We start from the raw sequence: 18,882 nt of genomic DNA on the forward strand, positions 1-18,882 counted from the left end.
TATATTATATTAAATTTATAACTAAATTCTTATTGTGATAAAAATATTGAAATTAGTAGAATATTTTATTAAACAAAATAGAATATTTAATTAAGTGTTACATATATTCATTTTGTTTAACAAAATATTCTGTTAATTTTAACGTTTTTTTTACGATAAGAACTTAATTACAAAATCTAATATGGTGTAAGAATCCAATTAAAAAATATAAAGAACTGATTAAAATTTCACTAAAATTATACGGGCCGATAGAATAACTAAACTTAATTTTTTGGTTAATAAATTGTATAAAAGAATCTGTAATTTTAATTTTAAAAATTAAGGAATTCCTATAAAAAGATAAAATACATTTTATTATTAATTCATTTATGTGTTTATAATGGTTAGAAAATAATAAATAGCATTTTTGATAGAATATATCCCAAATATATATTATAATTATTATTGTATAATTATTCCTCTGATCAATCTAAATCTAAAAATGCTTAAACCGTTTGTGGATAAAATTTCTGGATTTAGAACATTCATCTCTCTTTTTCATAAGCATAAAAGACAATATATGCTACAAAAAAAAAAAATGGTACAGAAAAATTTCTTACTCCTCTTTGAGTCTTAATGGAGTAATTACATTAATTAACTGAACTCTACTGATCAATACTCAGTCTTCCAATCTGAATTTTTTTCAGATAGTTTGGCCTTATCGTTATGCCAAAATTAATGGCCTATGATGACCACTCTTACTACTAATAATAATAAGTACTTGTGTGTAGTGTTGTTATCATGGTACATGAATAAAGAAAATAAATTAAAATAAAAAATACTTTAAATGATGCACAAGTAGAACTTGGATTCTGCAATGACCTTTGTCTCATCTATCTCTTTCACTATTTTGGCTCAAAGACTCTTTTTTCTCTTATTTTTTTTCAACTTTTTCAACCCCTCTCTCTATCACTTTTATTTCTTATTTTTTAATTTTTTTTTCTGCTACCAAGGTGCAAAGAAACACATAGTCCAATCTGTCAAATGTCAAGTGCAACACCATAATCATCACTTGCCTTTGCATGCATCTATCTATGTTTTAGAATATAAAATTATTTTTTAAAATAGCTATATAATATTTTAGGAAAAATTTCAAGTGTATCGAAAACTAGTGTTCCAGTTATTTTAACTGTTGATTTCAATTAATATATATTATATATATTTTTTATAATTTAGATAAACGGTTAAAACAACTGGAATACCAATGTTTTCAGTACACTTGAAATTCTTCTAATATTTTAACAAATTTTACTTATGTCACTCATATATATATAATTAAAAACTATCACATAAATTATTTTCATAACTTTAAATATCATCATTTTAGTAGTTATATAAATAAAATAATTTAATTAAATGGTGATATAAATAGTTAGAAATAAAAGATTAAACTGAGAAAATGATGGGGTATTATTCAGAATGTATCCAAATTATTTAAAATGATACAATATAAAAAAATATTTATATAAATGCTAAAAAAATAAAAACATAATATCCTATAAATAATTATTCAGATATGTAAATAATTTTAATAAATGCTAATTAATCTTAATATATTATGACATAAATCATTTATGTCAGTATATATATATATATATATATATATATATATATATATATATATATATATATATATATATATATATATATATGTATATGTGTGTGTGTGTGAAAATTAAAAAAAAAATTGATATTGTTTTGAGAGCAAACCCAGATCCCAATTTCATGCAAAAGCAGACAGATAGATCTAGAGACATGAGTGGTGAAAGTGAGATTGAAAATCAGCTTTATTATTTAATTTATTTATTTATATTTGTTGTAGTTGTTCTTGATCTGTAATCACTGGCAAGTTCATAATTAAGGTGAAAGGGATAGAGTAGAGAAGGTTGAAACCAACAGAGAAAATGAGCCCCATCCATCAGCTTGCTTTGTGTGGTGTTTTTTCTTCCTTTAACCCTTCTCTTTACTTTACTTGTCCTTTATGATTATGTACCAGTGTACTCCTCACCCTTCTTTTGAAGCCAACTCATCCTATTTATATATTTTTATAACAAAAATATATTTGACAAATAATAAAAAACAAAAGTTTAATTATTATTATTGCTAAAATAATTGAATAATATTAGATATAATAAATGTGTAATTATATGTATAAAATTATAAATGTTAAATTAAATTAAATAATTTTATATTATTGTCTTTTAGAGAATTTAATTTGTGTCACTCGTTTTGCAAGATGGTAATAATTAAGTATTTGCTGGACTTACCTTAAAAAATTAAATCATCTTAGTTATAATTTGAGAGGAGTGTCATTTTAATATTTTTAATGTCTTACTATTTATACATAAAAAAAATTATAATGAAAGATATTGATAAAATGATAAAAGAATTATTACCATAAAACTAATCATAAAATAATGATTTTCATTTTAGTAAATTTATTTTAATGTTATTCATATTTAATCTTTATCCGGCTAGTAAAGGATTTACTCTCTTAACACATAAAAATTAGTTAATATATGATGAACTTTGCCACCAATTTGGTCAAACTAGATAGATAGAACTAAAGAATAGAAGGATGAATAATTTAGGGTAAAGGTATGACAAGTAAATAAACAAACTTAATTGGATAACTTATGAATTGACTATCAAGATAAAAATATTTCTACCTGAAAATATACAATAACTTAAAATTACAGTGAAAACTCAGGTGCAGTCGATTTTACGTGAAATTGATAGTTAAAAGCAGTTAAATAATTTGATTGATTTGACTAAATTTTCATCTAACTACTCTCAATTATCAACTTTACATGAAGTCGACTGCACGTAAATTTCTACTATCAACATAGGATAATACAATAGGTTGATATATATGTTAGTGAATTAAAAATGTAGGATTGATATTTGATTAAGTAAAGTTGAATGAAAAGTAGGGTTAGGTTAGCATCCATGTATAAAAGAAATGAGAAATGAGAAATGAAAATGGTCCCTGGCAAGGCATGGAAGGATGAGAGGGTGAGGGGGAAGAAGGGCAGCCAAAGAAGGGGGGGCCAACTGACATATGCCTCCTCCCCTTTTTCACGCCTTGTCCGTTCCTATTGACTATTGTCCTCTCTCTCTCTCTCTCTCTTACTGCATTTAACACTGTAACTTTGTTGCCCCCTAAAACCCCACTACCAACTTAGCCAAATCCAACAACAAAAAAAAGTAAATACTATTTCTAGTACTTCATCATTTCTTTCAAACACAAAACTTGTACCTACTAATAATTTAAATAATTAGTTTAAGTGATTTTATATATTGTAATTTGTTGATGTATGAAAAATCGTTTAGACCAATTAATTGAGTGATTGATGATTGATTAGAGAATTTTGAATTGTAAAAAAGGATATTGTTTTTTCATTAAAAATTTTTTTTAATGACAATAATATAATAACTATTATATATCTTATTTAACTTATATTTTTGCAGCAAATATATATTTGCTGTTATTATCATTATTATAATAGCAATTATATAATTTTTTGTCACTATTAAAAAGGTTTTACTGTTAATTGTATAATTGTCGCTAAAATTTTTTAGCACAAAATATAAGACGGCTAATGTTTAATTATAAATAAATATATTAGTGACTCTTTTTATTGTCACTAAAAATAAAATAAATTACTAATAAAAATAATTTTTTTAATAATATTCAAACAAACAATTAAAAATCAAAATAGATATTTACTAAAAAACACAAATTCATATTAAATTATAAAACCGTCCAATTTAATAAAAAAATTTAGAACTACTTAACTTATGTAAAATCATAATATCAAACAATTTCAAAACCTAAATTTAGATTTGAACTGCTATAACTATTATTATATTGAGTGGTTTAAAAAGAGAGGGAATAGAAGCTTTGGTTGCTTCCTTCTCAGATATCTAATAATCTATCTATCTTTCTTGCTTGGTTTTGTGGTCCATTCCCAATTGAGTGTGGCCCCTTTATATAACATAGATAAATTCTTCTGTTTAGAAACAAACAGTAGGATCCAAGTTGAAGGGAATATATGAATTAAGCTAAGAGAGACATCACATAGCAAGAACAAGCCAAGAAAGTGAAAGTGTCAAGCTCAAAAGATAGAGATATATCCATGGATTGGAATAATAATGGCAGCACTAGATCCTTTGTTCCTCGACCTGATTCTTCTTTCAGCTTCCTCTACAACTATACCTACACCAACCCTTACCCAGGTAATAATAACAATAATATTCTTCTTCTTCTTCTTCTTCTAAACCATATATAGCATGTAAACTCTAGAATCCATTTTTGTTTTCATATATGAATAGTAACTTGAGGTACAAGCAATACTATCACACTTTCACTCTATGTTATGTGTAGATCACTGTATATATAGGTGAAAACTCGGGTGCAGTTGACTTCACGTGAAGTTGATAACTGTCAGTCATTAGATGATTTGACTAATTTGACTAAATTTTCATCTAACGATTCTCAGCTATCAACTTTACGCGAAGTCAACTGCATCTGAGTTTCACCGTATATATATGATTTTGCTTAGGCTCCAATTGCAATTGAAACCCTAATAATTATTATTATCACTATGTATAGTTGTTATTATGATTTGTTAATAATAAGGAATAGAAATGAAACAAGGAGGATCATCAGCAATGGTGGAGGGTCCATCATCATCAGCAACATTATCAATGGAGAAAATGAACAACAACAACAACAACTTAATGATGGAGAAGAAAAAGAGGCTAACAAATGAACAGCTGGAGTCACTAGAAAGAAGCTTCCAGAAGGAAATAAAGTTGGATCCTGATCGGAAGATGAAGCTATCAAAGGAATTAGGGCTTCAACCTCGCCAAATTGCTGTGTGGTTCCAAAATAGACGTGCAAGGTGGAAGGCTAAGCAACTTGAGCATTTGTATGATTCTCTCAAACAAGAGTTTGATCTCATTTCCAAGGAGAAACAAAAGCTTCAACAAGAGGTTTCATTATTCCTCATTTCCATCATCATCATTGCACCATAGTAGTGTAATTTATGCTCATTTTAATCATCATTTTATTTATGTCACACTTATTACATTCATCAACAATACCATATATGTCCATATTATTATTAGATGGAAATTCAGGTGCAGTCAACTTTACGTGAAGTTGATAGTTGAGAGTCGTTAAATAAAAAATTTAGTCAAATCAGTCAAATTATCTAACGAATCTCAGCTATCAACTTCACGTAAAATCTACTACACCTGAATTTCCACCTTATTATAATTATAATAAGGATAATTAATTAATCACCGGATAAAACATAAATTGTAGTATCACATGCATATTATCCATCATAATTGGTGCTAAAAAAATTCTAAATAAATGTATTAAAATATTATTAGAGTTGTTAGCAGTTAAGAGTTAAATCAGTAATGACTAGTAGTTAATAAATAGATATTTATGAAGTTAGTTAAAAATATCTTTATAAATAACATGAATCTTGTATCATGTAAAACAACAGCCTAAACACAACAACTTCACGTATATTATTATCTTCTTATTCTACTTTTTTTCCCAGAAATTTAACAAAATGTTCAATGTAATTATATATGTATATAGTTAGATAAATTCTAACAATATTATTGGTTTGTTGAAATTTGAAGAGAAGAAACATTGATTACTGTGGTTGAATGATGAACAGGTAATGAAATTGAAGGGAATACTGAGAGATCATCAAGGTTGTAGAACTACTCAGATATCAAATTACACTGAAATCTCTGGCGGAGGTGGTGGTGGTGGTGATGAGACTACTGTAGAAAGCACTTCTGAGGCCCTACGCTGTTCCAACACCAACAAATCATCATCAATTTCAAGAGCTACTGCTTCCATTGTTCATAATCATAATAATAATAATAATAATAATGGAAATTGCTCTTTCACTGTTGAAGACTACAACACTACAGTTCCACCAACAGTTCTTCCCTATTGGCCTGCTGTTCCTTATTACCCTTAATTAATTAGTATTATCACTAATATGTTTCAGCTTAATTAGTTAGCTAGGTACATTAATTATTAGATGATCAGGGAAATTAATCCAGTTTTTCATAGGATATTCACATCATTAGGATCTTCTTGTTGGTACCTTAATTATAACATTATTATTATTATGAGTATAATATAGTTATTATGTTTATTTAACTTAATTAGTCACTTTTATATATATATAATTGCATGAAGTGTTTTGGTTGTTACCTACTAAATTTATGCTAATTTGTTGAATTTTTTTAATTTATGGATGAAAATTATCTGTTGAAAAGATTTAAACAAATAATTTCTTTTAATTTAATATTACCTCTATGATTAAGAACAAAGAAATGGAGAGAAATGTGAAAAACATAAAGTTATTATCATATTAATGGTTGTTGGTTGTTCAATTATCCTCTATATACTTAAGATGGTATATTAAGTATATTTATAATTGTTTATAAATATATTACATCTGAAAAAAAAATCATTTATCTATCAATCATTTTTTTTCCTTTCCTAGAAGCAAAATTTCACCCTAGCCAAACCCTAAAATATAGAGATGGCTATTATTAGATTCTTTTTCTTATTCAAATTTGGTTCTTCATGCATTATTATTTGGGTTTATGAATATGAATTGCCAAAGGACAATTAGTTTGCGTGTAAGAATGGAGAGATAATAATTTCATTTCCCAAATATATTCAAAAATAAATAAATAAATAAATAAAAGAAAGGTGATTGTTCATGCCCAGTGGCAATGCCCACAAAGGTACAAATTTTTCAGAGAGTAGTTATTGTTGCTTCCAATTTTAAACTTATCCCTAACTTGAGTAAATATACTTTTCTTCTTTGAAACTAGAAACTAGAAAGGTTGAATCTTTCAGTTTTGGGGATCAGTTAATTCATTTCTTTAGTAGTAATTTCTTTTGTTTAATTCAGTCACTTTTTGATGTTGGCAACACATGGAGACTTTGTTCTATAACTAATAAACATGGGCTAATTAATCTTCGATGGGACCAATTATGAGTGTGACAAGTGACTGCAACCCAACAAATTCAAAAATCTAGAGAAACATCTAAATCAATTTTAGTGTTTTTTTTTAAGTAAACAGATTAAAATGTATGTAAATATTGTGTATTGTTAATAATATGTTATTATTAAAATAATTTGTTAACTTTTAGTCATATATTTTATAATATATAATTGAATGATAATATTAAATGTAAAAGTAATTATAATATTGAAGAGACACCAAAAAAATAAAGTGGATATTTCAATGATGATGTCTTCACATAAAAGATTATATTGTAAATTGTTAGATGAATTGATATGTTTGATTGAATATATTTAATTGAATAATCTAATGTTTTACAATGTTATTCTCACGTAAAGAAGCATCTACCAAAAAATAATATTGAAGAATTTTCTAATTTGAGGACTGAAGATTTGAGTTTTCAATTTTTTTTTTTTTTGTGACTGGGTGAAGATCTCACTTTAAATAGTTACACTAAAGATAGATGTCCTACTAACTATACATTTCTTATAAAGAAAAAAAAAACAAAACAAAACAAAAGTGGTGTATCAACACCGAAGCCCAACCAATTATTTTTGGTGATTGTTAATTTGAGGTCAAAATATTCTGGTGATTGTTAATTTGGGGTCAAACTAAAATTTTCAGCAAATTTATTGAAATTCCGGTAGTCACAGCCCAGTATGGGTAAAAAAAAAATGATTTGGTAATTGTCAAAATATTGAGTTGTCATTCTTTTCTGTATTTCCCAATGGCTAGGTTTATTTCTTTGCTTATTTTGTTGTTGTAATCAAATAATTTTTCGTTTAGAACTTAAGGTACACTAAAATGTTATATTCATGGTAATTCAGAAACAAAATTAAAACTTCTAGCTATTATTTTAAGAAATCCCGATTAAAAATTTCGAAATATGAATGAACGCTTTGTACAAATGAATAGAAACTAGAAAAAACATTTACTCACAAAGAAGGATGTCCCTATTATAGTAGAAGACAACATGTTATACCAATTTGTTGTAAAGTTCAGCTTGGATTTTAGGAACTTTTTAAGTTAAACTTTGGGGTAGGCTTGGGAAGTTCAACCAAAGGATACACTCTTTGCAACATTAAGAGAAGAAACAAAATATAAGATCTGAATGAATTATGGAAGAAAATTTTTGGAAAACTTGAAAAAATTGCCTCCATTGGAAAATCAGCACATTCTAAGCTCCAAAACACAAGTTTTAAAACAGCAAAACAAAAGATCAATGATGTGAATGAAATCAGTACAAAAGTTTGGAAACAACTCTATTGTAAAAGCTAAGCCAAAAAGGGAACACCAAAGCTGGGGCCTCAGCGCTTGCCGCCACCACCGCCGAGCTTAGGGCCTTTAGGTTGAGCACCCTTGGAAACATTAGCTTTGCCTTGGGACTTTTGGGACTTTGCCGTAGTTTCTGCCTTCTTTGCCTTCTTCTCATCCTTTGTTTTCTTGATCCTCTCTTTGATTTCACTGCAAAGCATAATGACCTCATATGGTTAGATAACTAAGGGTAGCATAGCAAATGATGTCTGGATAATTATCAGCGAATATACATAAACATGGAATACAAAAGGGAAAAAACTCACCGAAGAGCAGCTTCTCTAGCAGCATCTCGAACCTCCGGCTTCTCAGTCCTCCTTTTCTGGATAACTTCCAAAGTGGCACCAACAATGGACCTGGAGTAAGGCCTCTTGGTGGCACGACGCTTCTTCTTCACAGCTTCTTGAGCAATGTCCTATAGATAGTGTAAAATGATACATATCAGTATGGATGCAATGAAACTAAATGGAATGGCATTCTAACTTCACCCACATTAATCAGTATCAAGCAATTGAGTCCGGTTAAGAACCCCAATGACTAGCTCAAGAAAAAGTATTAACATATTGTTTAATGTCTCACGCACACATAGTTTCGATCAAGAATTCACCTTCTTATGTTGCTTCCTATACATGGCTGTCCATGTAAGCTTCGACGGCTTCAATCTGTTGTGGAAGTACCTCTTGCACTTGGAATTGGCAAACAGAAAGACCTAGTTATTCCAGAAACAAACAGCTTCAGATTAATAACCCATAGCCAATAAATCATAGCAAAAAGCACCTTCACAGCGAAATTTAAAACAAACAAACCTGTGAATCACCACGGACGAATCTGATGCCTTTGCCAGGGTAGATCTTCTGGCCGCTGAAACGGCAAAGTTCGGTCCTGGAATGCACCAAAGATCAAAACTCAGTGAACAGAACTCATTCAATTCATAACACCACAGCAACAATGCCTTACACTTCTTCAATAATGGACCCTTTCTTTTGTGAGCAGCTTCATCTTATGTCTTTTAGTATATAATTCATAATCAACATTCAACAAGATTTTCAAATGAAACTCTTAATCATTACTCAAGATGGAAATAATAATAATTAAAATCTTATGTTATAAACCACTTATTAATCATTTTCAAACATACATGACATAAACCACTTATGTTAATGTTAGTGCCTTATTGAAAAAACAGAATCAAACAGCAAAGATATTTTCTCATTTTTTTTCTAATTTATTTCTAAGAACAAAATCTTAATGAAGCATGCCAAAATTGAGTATTCCCAGCTACAAAAAACAGAATCAAACAGCAAAGAATTTAACCTTGACATTTTTTTCTAATTTATTTCACAATGTCAAAGTTCTAAGTGCAAAATCTTAATGAAGCATACCAGAACTGATTATTCCCGGCTACAGATTAAAATAAAAACACAAAAGAATAGCCATCAATCAATCAAAACCAATTAAGACCATTTTTTTTAAAAAAAAAGCAACATTTCCAAAAATAAAAAACATGAAAGTAAGTATGAAAATTTTCAAACAGAATCAGAGATCCTTATTTCGTAAAAGAATGAAAAAATCGTACTTGAGCACCATGGTTGCTGCTGCAGCTGCTTCGCGTGTTCTTCGATCTCCTTTGTGACGCAGAAACCCTAGAACCCAAATGTTCAGTTATGACTATATATATACCCCAAAATTTCAATAAATAGCCTTCATTTCTTCAAATATCACGGAAATGCCACCGGAGTTTATCTCGGCCCATGTATTTTTACTGGGCCAAGCCCAATTACTTCCATGGTTATCTGGGCCGTAATATTAGTTTCTAGCCCAAACTAGAAGTTATAGGCTCATTGGTTATTTTTGTAATGAAAAATTGGAATTATGCTTCAGTTACATATGTACTAGCATAAACCCTGCTATCCACGGGTGGAAGATCTTTATTTGCCAAATTCTTTTATTTGATTATGTTCATAAAAAAGATTTTATTGTTATTTTATTAAAAATACGTGTAATATGTATTGATTTAAATATATATATATATATATATCTTAATTATATCATTTTTAATAAAAGACACGATAAAATTTAATACTTACTAAAATATTATGATTTGAATAATTTTTTTAAAAAAAGGCATGGCTTAAAGTCAATAATGCAGTTAATTTGAAGTAAATTGTTATTATAAAAAGAAACTAAAATATTAGTAATTAATTTAGATTACTAAAGTATTAGTCACTTATTTAAATTATTTTCATATGTTATATGTTTTCTGTAAGATTATAACAAAAAAAAAATACCTATATCTTTAAATAATTTAACATTAGTTTATATTTTTTTAATGGATAACTTTTAGGGTAAATTTTAACTAAATTTTAAAACAAATGAATACATTTATTGTAATATAAAAATTAAAGTAACTATTGAGTTTTTTTTTTTTTACTAATTCTTATGAGTTATGAGGAAATTTTTTATGAAAAGTTTTTAAAAATTTTATAATATAAATTATTATTGTATTGTTTTAAACAAAGAGGTACTTAATGAGTTAATGGTTTGATTAATTTGGTTAGGTCTATGAGGTCCATAACACAATCAACCCGCATTTTAGAAGAAGTAGGTGGATAATGATTGTTCTGGAGGATAAATAATTGCACTCAATCATAGAAAATGAAAATAAAAATAAAAAGGAAAATGCTCTTGAGATGATAGTTGATAGTGGATAAATATAATAAGAGAAAAAGGGCAAAAAGACAAGTGGATGTTGAGTACATATTGGGAAAAGAATATCAATTAATCAATCAATTGATTTTATCTCTATCATAATTCATACCAAATATACATCATCATAACATTTTTAAGAAATAGTTTCCCATGAGTCATGAAGGAGAGTGAGAATAGAAATGAGTTACCCTTCAAGGCTTCAAGCTAGATCATAAAATATACTGTGATATTTCTTGATTATATTAAGGGTAAAGTATAATTTTTGTTATTGAAATTTGGTAAAATTTTTTAAAATATTTTTAAATTTTATTTTATTTTAATTTTATCCCAAAAGTTTTTTATTTGCATTAAATATATTTTTGACGATTAAATTTTTAAAAAATTTAAGATCAATTTAATAATAATATATAAAAATTGTGCTTGATTTATTTGTGTTGAAGTTGTTCTTATGAAATTGTTGTTGAATTGGTTTTAATTTTTTTGAAAAATTAATCGTCAGGAGTATATTTAATACAAATAAAAAAATTTTAGGACAAAATTAAAACAAAATAAAACTTAAAAATATATTTAAAATTTTTATCAAAATTTAAATATAAAAAATATACTTTACCCTTATATTAATAAGCATGCATATGTATGTATTTTTATATGCACACTAAATATGTATTTTCATAAGATAATTAACCTTTTATACACATATGAATAATATATTTTGTACCAAACAATATTAAAAACCAAAATTTTTAACTAATGATATTTTTTTCAAAATTTTAATATACTAATAATATAAAATATTTTATACAATTGTACAATCATATTTATTTCTTTGTATGATTATTTATATTGTTATTATAAAAGATAATTATTTTTATTAATACGTAATTAGTTATACATATAAAATTATTTTAATTTGACAGTGTATCGAAATTAAATTTTTTAAATATTATTAACCTTTTTTCGTTACTTTTTTGTTTTTATTTTTTGTTTCTCTTTCAATTCACAAAGAACACCCCCACCTCGGAAACACCAATGGAACGAGCCCGTTTGCTGGTTCCATAATCACTCATCACTCTCCGAGATCTCACTTTCCATAAGCCAACTAACCCCTTTCAATTCAAAACCCTCATTTTTGTTAATCTCTTTCTTCATTTCACATACACACACATATTTTTCTTCTTATTCTTATCGTTGATTTTTCTTCTTTCTTCATCGATCGGGGGAAAATGGGGGATAATCAGCCGGAAGAAGAGAGAACCACCGATAGCAGCGATTTTACGTCGGAGGATGAGGGAACGGAGGACTACCGGCGCGGCGGCTACCACGCCGTCAGAATCGGCGACACCTTCAAGAATGGCCGCTACGTCGTTCAGAGCAAGCTTGGTTGGGGCCACTTCTCCACTGTCTGGCTCGCTTGGGACACGCAAAACTCTGTAATCACTCACTCTCTTTCAAAATCGAAGCTTTTTTTGTGGGCTCTGTAGAATTTCTTACATTGGAATGAGTTTATAGTTGTGAAGATAAGCACTTTTTGGTGAATATTTGAAGTGTGTATGGTTAGGGATTAGTGAATTCGTGTTTTTTTAGCTGCCTTAGGAGCTTAAGATTTTGATTATAATGTGTTTGTTAAGCTTAAAAAAAGTTTAGAGCTGTGGTGATGATTTGAAGTGTGCTTGGTTTAGGATTAGTGAATAATTGGTTTTTTAATCTGCCCTAGGAAGTTGAAGTCTTTAATTACAATGTTTTTGAAGCGTGTTTGAGATTTTTTATCTGCCTTAAGCTTTTGATTAAAATGTGGTTTTGACTTTTGAGCCTGAAGTTTATAGTTGTGAAATAAGATATTTTTGAAGATGATTTGAAGCTTGTTTGCTTAGTGATTTGTGATTAAAAGATTTTCCCTTTTTCTGTTTTAATTTTTTGCTCGCTTAGGAAGCTAAAGCTTTGGATTATAATATGGTTTTGAACCCATAGAAGTTTTTGAGTTAGTTAGTCTAATGCCCCAAATCATTGTTTAGTCTTAGTGCCTGACCCTATGTGAGGGATTCAATAGTATTGGAGAAAAACTGCAATTTTATTACTACCAGGCTACTTTGAGTTCGGCTATATGCTTGTGCAGTTAGAATGAGTGTGGATTTTTATTTGGAGCTCTAAAACCATTGTATAAGTGAAAATTCAAATATTTTCAAATGGAAAACTAAATATGCTTGAAAATCTGTAATCTAGTAAGCAAACAATTATTTGGCATCTTTACAATTCTTTAGCTTGACTTTTTTTTAACCTTTTTTTTTTCCACATAATTGGTGTGTGAATATAATTTTTCATGTTCTGATGGAGATATGCAGAACTATGTAGCTCTGAAGGTTCAAAAGAGTGCTCAGCATTACACTGAGGCGGCAATGGATGAGATAACAATTTTGCAACAGATTGCGGAGGGTGACCCAGAGGATAAGAAATGTGTGGTGAAGCTTTTGGACCATTTCAAGCATTCTGGTCCGAATGGACAGCATGTCTGCATGGTCTTTGAATACCTTGGCGATAATCTATTAACTCTTATAAAGTATTCTGATTACCGCGGGATGCCTATTAGTAGGGTTAAAGAGATATGCTTTCATATTTTGGTTGGATTGGATTACTTACATAAGCAGCTTTCTATTATACATACTGACTTGAAACCCGAAAACATCCTTCTCTTATCAATGATAGATCCGTCCAAAGATCCTAGAAAGTCGGGCACTCCTCTCATTCTTCCAAATAGTAAAGATAAGACAGTGCTAGAGTCTGGAGGTGCAAAAGACCTGAAAACATCAAATGGGGATTTGCTCAAGAATCATAAGAAAAAAATTAAAAGAAAAGCTAAGCAGGCAGCACACGGATGTGTGGAGAAGGAAGCTTCAGAAGGAGTTGATGGTAATCCTGAAACCTCTGGTGCCATAGAATCGTCTCCAAATGCAAGTTCTGCAAAAGAACAAGCTTCCAGTTCTACAGGGACCCATCGGTTATCAGATGCTGATGGAACAAAGTCAAAAGAACAGAGTGGTAAAAGGGGAAGCCGTTCAATGAGACAAAAGCTGCTGGCATCAGCTGATCTGAAGTGCAAGTTAGTTGACTTTGGTAATGCTTGCTGGACATATAAACAGTTTACAAATGATATCCAGACAAGACAATATCGGTGCCCAGAGGTGATCCTTGGGTCGAAGTATTCTACTTCTGCAGATCTTTGGTCCTTTGCTTGCATTTGTTTCGAGCTTGCCACGGGAGATGTTCTATTTGATCCTCACAGTGGTGACAACTTCGATCGGGATGAGGTGTGTATATTATGTTTACAATGTGTGATTAGAATGTGTGATTATTCTCACTTATATGATGAGAATTTCTAGGTTTTCAGGTCCTTATATTGAAACTTAAAATTTGAATGGAACTTACAAATGATAACATTTTAAAAGTCAAGTGTGTGAATAATATGCATATGAATTTTGGAAAAGCTTTAGGTGCTTGAAATTTCTAAAACTATGATAGAAGAGTTGTAGTATTATATATCTATGAAGTCTGTCATTGATTGTTAGTCAAAATTCAATTCAGCCACGTAGAATGAGGAAGATACCTACTATCTGTATTAGCTAGTTCAGCATGAAATGAGTAGCTTGTTTTAGTAAATAAATTTCATGGTTTCTTTATTTTCAAAACTTCTTTATTGGTTGAAAGGATTACATATGTATGTATTATTGGTCATCAAATCCCAACAAGCAACCCAATTAGTCTAAAGTAAAGAAGATACTGTAGCGACAGGCGTTGGTTTTTGCATAGCTTTGATGGCTCTGGTTGGGAAGGAATGCTAGTTCTTTTTGGATGTAGATCTCTTTTGTTGTAGGATATGGAGCTGAATGAGTAAAACATTGGTTGGTGTTCACTTCATGATTCCAACTCTTTTTTTTTTTAATAACATTTTGTGGAGTATCTAGTGTCTTATTCATTATATACATTTTTTTTCTACTGGTACATTCTTGTGTGGCGTGAAGAGGCGATGTGCATGGGTAAATGTAAATATGCTGTTATTTTGGATCCAAGTAGCACAGTGCTGGATGAGAAAGAAAATAGAATCACTATAGGTGTTGTTGATCTTGAACAGCTTTATGTGATATATAAACTGACTATCTCAAGCGCTACTTGCAAATGACAAGCCTCCGATACTCCTTCCATTCATGCAGTGAAAGTGTTTCTTGGATTTTGTTTCTTTTTAAAACTGTTAAGGAGATTCATACAAACTATTCAGGTTTGGGAGATTTCACACGATAACTTGGGATTTTATTCCTCCATGCTGGCATATGGAGAATAATGCTTAGCCTAGTCCATGTCTGATGGGGAACCACAGTCCTTTATTCAACTTTTACGATACAAAACTATTTATATGTTAGTACCAGTGAGAGAGATGGTTCTTTCTATAATCAAATGATCCATATCTCAATCCTTTTTTGCCTCTGTTCTTATAGATGTCCATTCTTCAAGCTCAAAGCCTCACAGTGAGGAGTGTGTATTATGGTATAAATCCGTTCATGTGCCTCTAGCCCGCTACCGAACAATTTAAACTTCGGAAGATATGGTTTATGATAATAGCCACCTCCTCTAATAATGTCAAGTCTCAAACTTAAAAAATTCCATAGAGTAAACCTTTGCTGCCACTCGAGTTATGATTATTAACTTGTCGCCGTCCCTTTTATAGGATGCTATCTTGAGGTCCCTAATCACTATCGCCCTTTCCTAAACTTAATGCATATTAGTTAATTGAGGCATACATTGCTGCTTTCACCAAATGGTTTGGTTGGTGTGTGGTTTTAATTGATTGGATATTGGTCTTTCAAAAAGAACAATAGAGATGTGCTTATCAAATTCAATGCCAGATTTACAGCTTTATTTGGTGGGAGTGATCAATTGTTGCCATTCATTTTTTGGTTCTAGTTTCTGAATGTTGTTCTATAATTTGTCTCAGGACCACTTGGCATTAATGATGGAACTTCTTGGAATGATGCCGCGGAAGGTAGTAATACTTTTCTGTGTACTTCTCAATCAATCATTTTCATGACATTCATGGCTAAGGCTAACATGTTTGTGCATCATAATTCTCAGATTGCATTAGGAGGCCGTTACTCTCGCGATTTCTTTAATAGATATGGGGATCTAAGGCATATCAGGCGATTACGGTTCTGGCCCTTGAACAAGGTTCTCATGGAGAAGTATGATTTTAGCGAGCGAGATGCAAATGACATTACTGAGTTTCTGGTTCCGATTCTAGACTTTGTTCCCGAGAAACGGCCAACTGCTGGGCAGTGCCTTCAACATCCGTGGATCAATGCCGGTCCACGGCTCTTGGAGCCATCCGTCGCCTCTTCTGATCACAGCCTGCCTGGAGCCAACGCTGGCATTTCTGACCAAAAGAAAAAGGACAAAGATGATAGGGAGGCCATGGAAGCAGGAATGGGAAACATAGCAATCAACACAGATACCAAATCAGTCATGGCTTCCCCATCTAAGAAACTCTTCCAAGGAAGCCATAGCCACAAGTAGTTCATCCATAGCTAGAACCCTGATATGCAGCCGGTTTCTATGAAATACTTGCATGCTTCTGGAGCACATTTAAGACAGAGACGTGCTCCTCGGTCGCTCAATGTTGTTGCGAGGGGCCATTGATTGGTTTTCAAATTGGATCCAGGCAAAATACAAACTAGTCCCTGCAAGTGTTCTACACAGCTCAGTGTTTTAGACAAAGGTGGATTGAAAAGGTCAACATTTATGATATAGAATCAAGGGTCTTACCTTTGTTCTTTGTTACCATTGACTTGTTTGTGAACAGTGTTCATTCTCATGTCATCTTGTACTGATTGATATTCTGGATATTAAAACATTATAGACCATGTTTATTCTTTAATTGTTCTTTGTTTTCTCAATACTACATAACTAAAAAATCAACCGTAAACTAGATATTGATTTGAGGCACTTGTATTTAAAAAGTGTAGTTGGGTCACAATGATTGAAACCTTATCACAGGAAATTAGACAATTATTACAAGGATATTGTTTACTAAGCATATGTCATACAATTATTAGTATCAAACTATTTTAAACAAGAAACATTATCTTGAGAATTGAGAATAATAAGTAAAAATAATTGGAAATAAGACATTGATTTAAGGGATTTTTTAAGACCTTTGTTTTATTTTATCGGCAAAAGGTTTTAGGAAGATTATTCACGAAATGGTCAAAGATGATCTATGCCTAAATAGTATCACTGTAAACATAATACATGATAGAGTGCAATGTTGTTTTTTGATTGATGTAGTCGTCTTTACTTAATAGGATAAGGATTTGTTATTGTTTGTTTTGTTCTTTTATTTTCCCTTTTAACTTTCTTGTGATGCAATTGGCTGGCTGAATAAATTGATGTTACATGATATAGGCCATAGTTCAGAATATTCATTGTCCCTATATATAGGGAGAAAGAGAGATGCATAGCATGTGCTTTGTTCAGCAAACACATGATCATGGTTTTCATGTTTGAATTTTGATGAATAAAAACATGATTAGAATTATTTCTCACTTGGCCTAAATGTCCACCGTCAACATTATGTTATTCCCATGCAAAAATCATTAGGGTTTATTTAAGGAGTTTAGCTTTTATGTAGGTAAAATATTTTCTAAAATATTTTATTAGTTATCTAATTATATCTATTCTTTTAAATTATCAATCACGGAGTTAATATAAAAAATAATTATCTTTATTAATATGATATTACACAATTAAATTGAGGTGTTCACGAGTTTGAATAACTCGATTATACATCCGAACCAATTAAATCAGTTCTAGAACCAATAGATAATTGGGTATAATTAAATCTGACTAGATGATACCATATCATAACTGATTCGAGTGTTGATTTTGGGGAAGTGAAATCCAAACCAACCCAATAACCCTTTTATTCCAAATCTAAACCAACTTAACCCGTAAACACTCCTAAATTAAATACATATATAAAATTACTTTATATTGATAATACATCAAAATAAAATTCATATTTAAATTTAAACTGACATTATTTAATAATAAAAAAGCCTTCGTTGAAGATAAATAGGGGTTTTGAGTTTTGGAAGTGCCTCTCATCACAATTACTTTTGGTAGTAGTAGAAAAACTCCACAATAATTCATGCTACTATCCAAATCATTGTTCATTTATTTTTTAAATTATAAAAAAAAGTTAAAAAAAACCTTGTTCTTGTAAAATTAACACACTAAAAATTTTGGATACTTTTCTTTTCAAGGTCGTAGTCCAAAAAGATCTACAAACTTTATTTAACCAAAAAAAAAGTATTTGTTGCATCTGTATTCTTTGTCTATAGTTCTATGTTTCTAGTCACACTTCATTTATTTTTTATTCAATTAGACAAATCAAATGATGTTTTCTTTTGAATAGAATAATTGAATGATTACAAGTTTTTGTTACATGCATATCATACATCACATTTAATATATAATATTACAAAAAGAACATTATATTTATTTTCTGCTTATCAATAATTTGTGAATGAAAGAGGAGGAAGTAATTTTCATTACAAACATATGTTGCTTGAGTGTTTAGAACAACTAAATTAATTTTAAAACATGTAGGTCTTATCAAATTTTGATTACGTATTTATATGAATGAATTAATTAATCAATCATTCAAAGAGAATAAACAAATAAACTGAGAAGTTATCT

The 18,882-nt window shown here is 29.9% G+C and overlaps 3 protein-coding genes across 7 annotated transcripts; 2 read left to right on the top strand and 1 right to left on the bottom strand.

Annotated features, from left to right (window-relative positions):
* Positions 1-3,975: 3,975 nt before the first annotated feature.
* On the top strand, positions 3,976-6,238 carry LOC112728887 (putative homeobox-leucine zipper protein ATHB-51). 4 transcript variants are annotated; one of them, XM_025779218.3, is made up of 3 exons: positions 3,976-4,278; positions 4,682-5,037; positions 5,742-6,238. In XM_025779218.3, exons 1-3 carry the CDS (start codon positions 4,179-4,181, stop codon positions 6,051-6,053), a joined length of 768 nt encoding a protein of 255 aa, XP_025635003.1. In that variant the 5' UTR covers positions 3,976-4,178; the 3' UTR covers positions 6,054-6,238. The 4 variants fall into 4 exon arrangements, with proteins under 4 accessions (XP_025635003.1, XP_025635004.1, XP_025635005.1 ...); XM_025779219.3 differs by having other exon boundaries at positions 4,688-5,037; XM_025779220.3 differs by having other exon boundaries at positions 4,700-5,037.
* A 2,010-nt stretch (positions 6,239-8,248) lies between these two features.
* Positions 8,249-12,081, bottom strand: LOC112728888 (large ribosomal subunit protein eL24). Its single transcript, XM_025779222.2, has 5 exons — positions 10,010-12,081; positions 9,240-9,315; positions 9,041-9,142; positions 8,700-8,848; positions 8,249-8,583 (listed from the first exon to the last, which is right to left on the bottom strand). The coding sequence occupies exons 1-5, from the start codon at positions 10,018-10,020 to the stop codon at positions 8,427-8,429; spliced, it is 495 nt and encodes a 164-aa protein (XP_025635007.1). The 5' UTR covers positions 10,021-12,081; the 3' UTR covers positions 8,249-8,426.
* A 92-nt stretch (positions 12,082-12,173) lies between these two features.
* LOC112728889 (uncharacterized) lies at positions 12,174-17,059 on the top strand. 2 transcript variants are annotated; one of them, XM_025779224.3, is made up of 4 exons: positions 12,174-12,572; positions 13,474-14,444; positions 16,124-16,171; positions 16,261-17,059. In XM_025779224.3, the coding sequence occupies exons 2-4, from the start codon at positions 13,476-13,478 to the stop codon at positions 16,696-16,698; spliced, it is 1,455 nt and encodes a 484-aa protein (XP_025635009.1). In that variant the 5' UTR covers positions 12,174-12,572; positions 13,474-13,475; the 3' UTR covers positions 16,699-17,059. The 2 variants fall into 2 exon arrangements, with proteins under 2 accessions (XP_025635009.1, XP_025635008.1); XM_025779223.3 differs by having other exon boundaries at positions 12,296-12,572; positions 13,482-14,444.
* Positions 17,060-18,882: the final 1,823 nt, after the last annotated feature.

The sequence above is a fragment of the Arachis hypogaea genome, chromosome 12, assembly GCF_003086295.3.
Source record: "Arachis hypogaea cultivar Tifrunner chromosome 12, arahy.Tifrunner.gnm2.J5K5, whole genome shotgun sequence".
Lineage (NCBI taxonomy): Eukaryota > Viridiplantae > Streptophyta > Magnoliopsida > Fabales > Fabaceae > Arachis > Arachis hypogaea.

Bases quoted from the DNA above. Each gene is read 5' to 3' on its own strand.
- LOC112728887 (XM_025779218.3), top strand. From the start codon at position 4,179: ATGGATTGGAATAATAATGGCAGCACTAGATCCTTTGTTCCTCGACCT. The intron at 4,279-4,681 runs GTAATAATAACA...GTTAATAATAAG, and splicing joins CTACACCAACCCTTACCCAG to GAATAGAAATGAAACAAGGA. The intron at 5,038-5,741 runs GTTTCATTATTC...AATGATGAACAG, and splicing joins AACAAAAGCTTCAACAAGAG to GTAATGAAATTGAAGGGAAT.
- LOC112728888 (XM_025779222.2), bottom strand. The intron at 9,143-9,239 runs GTTTGTTTGTTT...TGGAATAACTAG, and splicing joins TCGTCCGTGGTGATTCACAG to GTCTTTCTGTTTGCCAATTC. The intron at 8,849-9,040 runs GTGAATTCTTGA...CACTATCTATAG, and splicing joins ATAGGAAGCAACATAAGAAG to GACATTGCTCAAGAAGCTGT.
- LOC112728889 (XM_025779223.3), top strand. From the start codon at position 12,366: ATGGGGGATAATCAGCCGGAAGAAGAGAGAACCACCGATAGCAGCGAT. The intron at 14,445-16,123 runs GTGTGTATATTA...AATTTGTCTCAG, and splicing joins ACAACTTCGATCGGGATGAG to GACCACTTGGCATTAATGAT. The intron at 16,172-16,260 runs GTAGTAATACTT...CATAATTCTCAG, and splicing joins TTGGAATGATGCCGCGGAAG to ATTGCATTAGGAGGCCGTTA.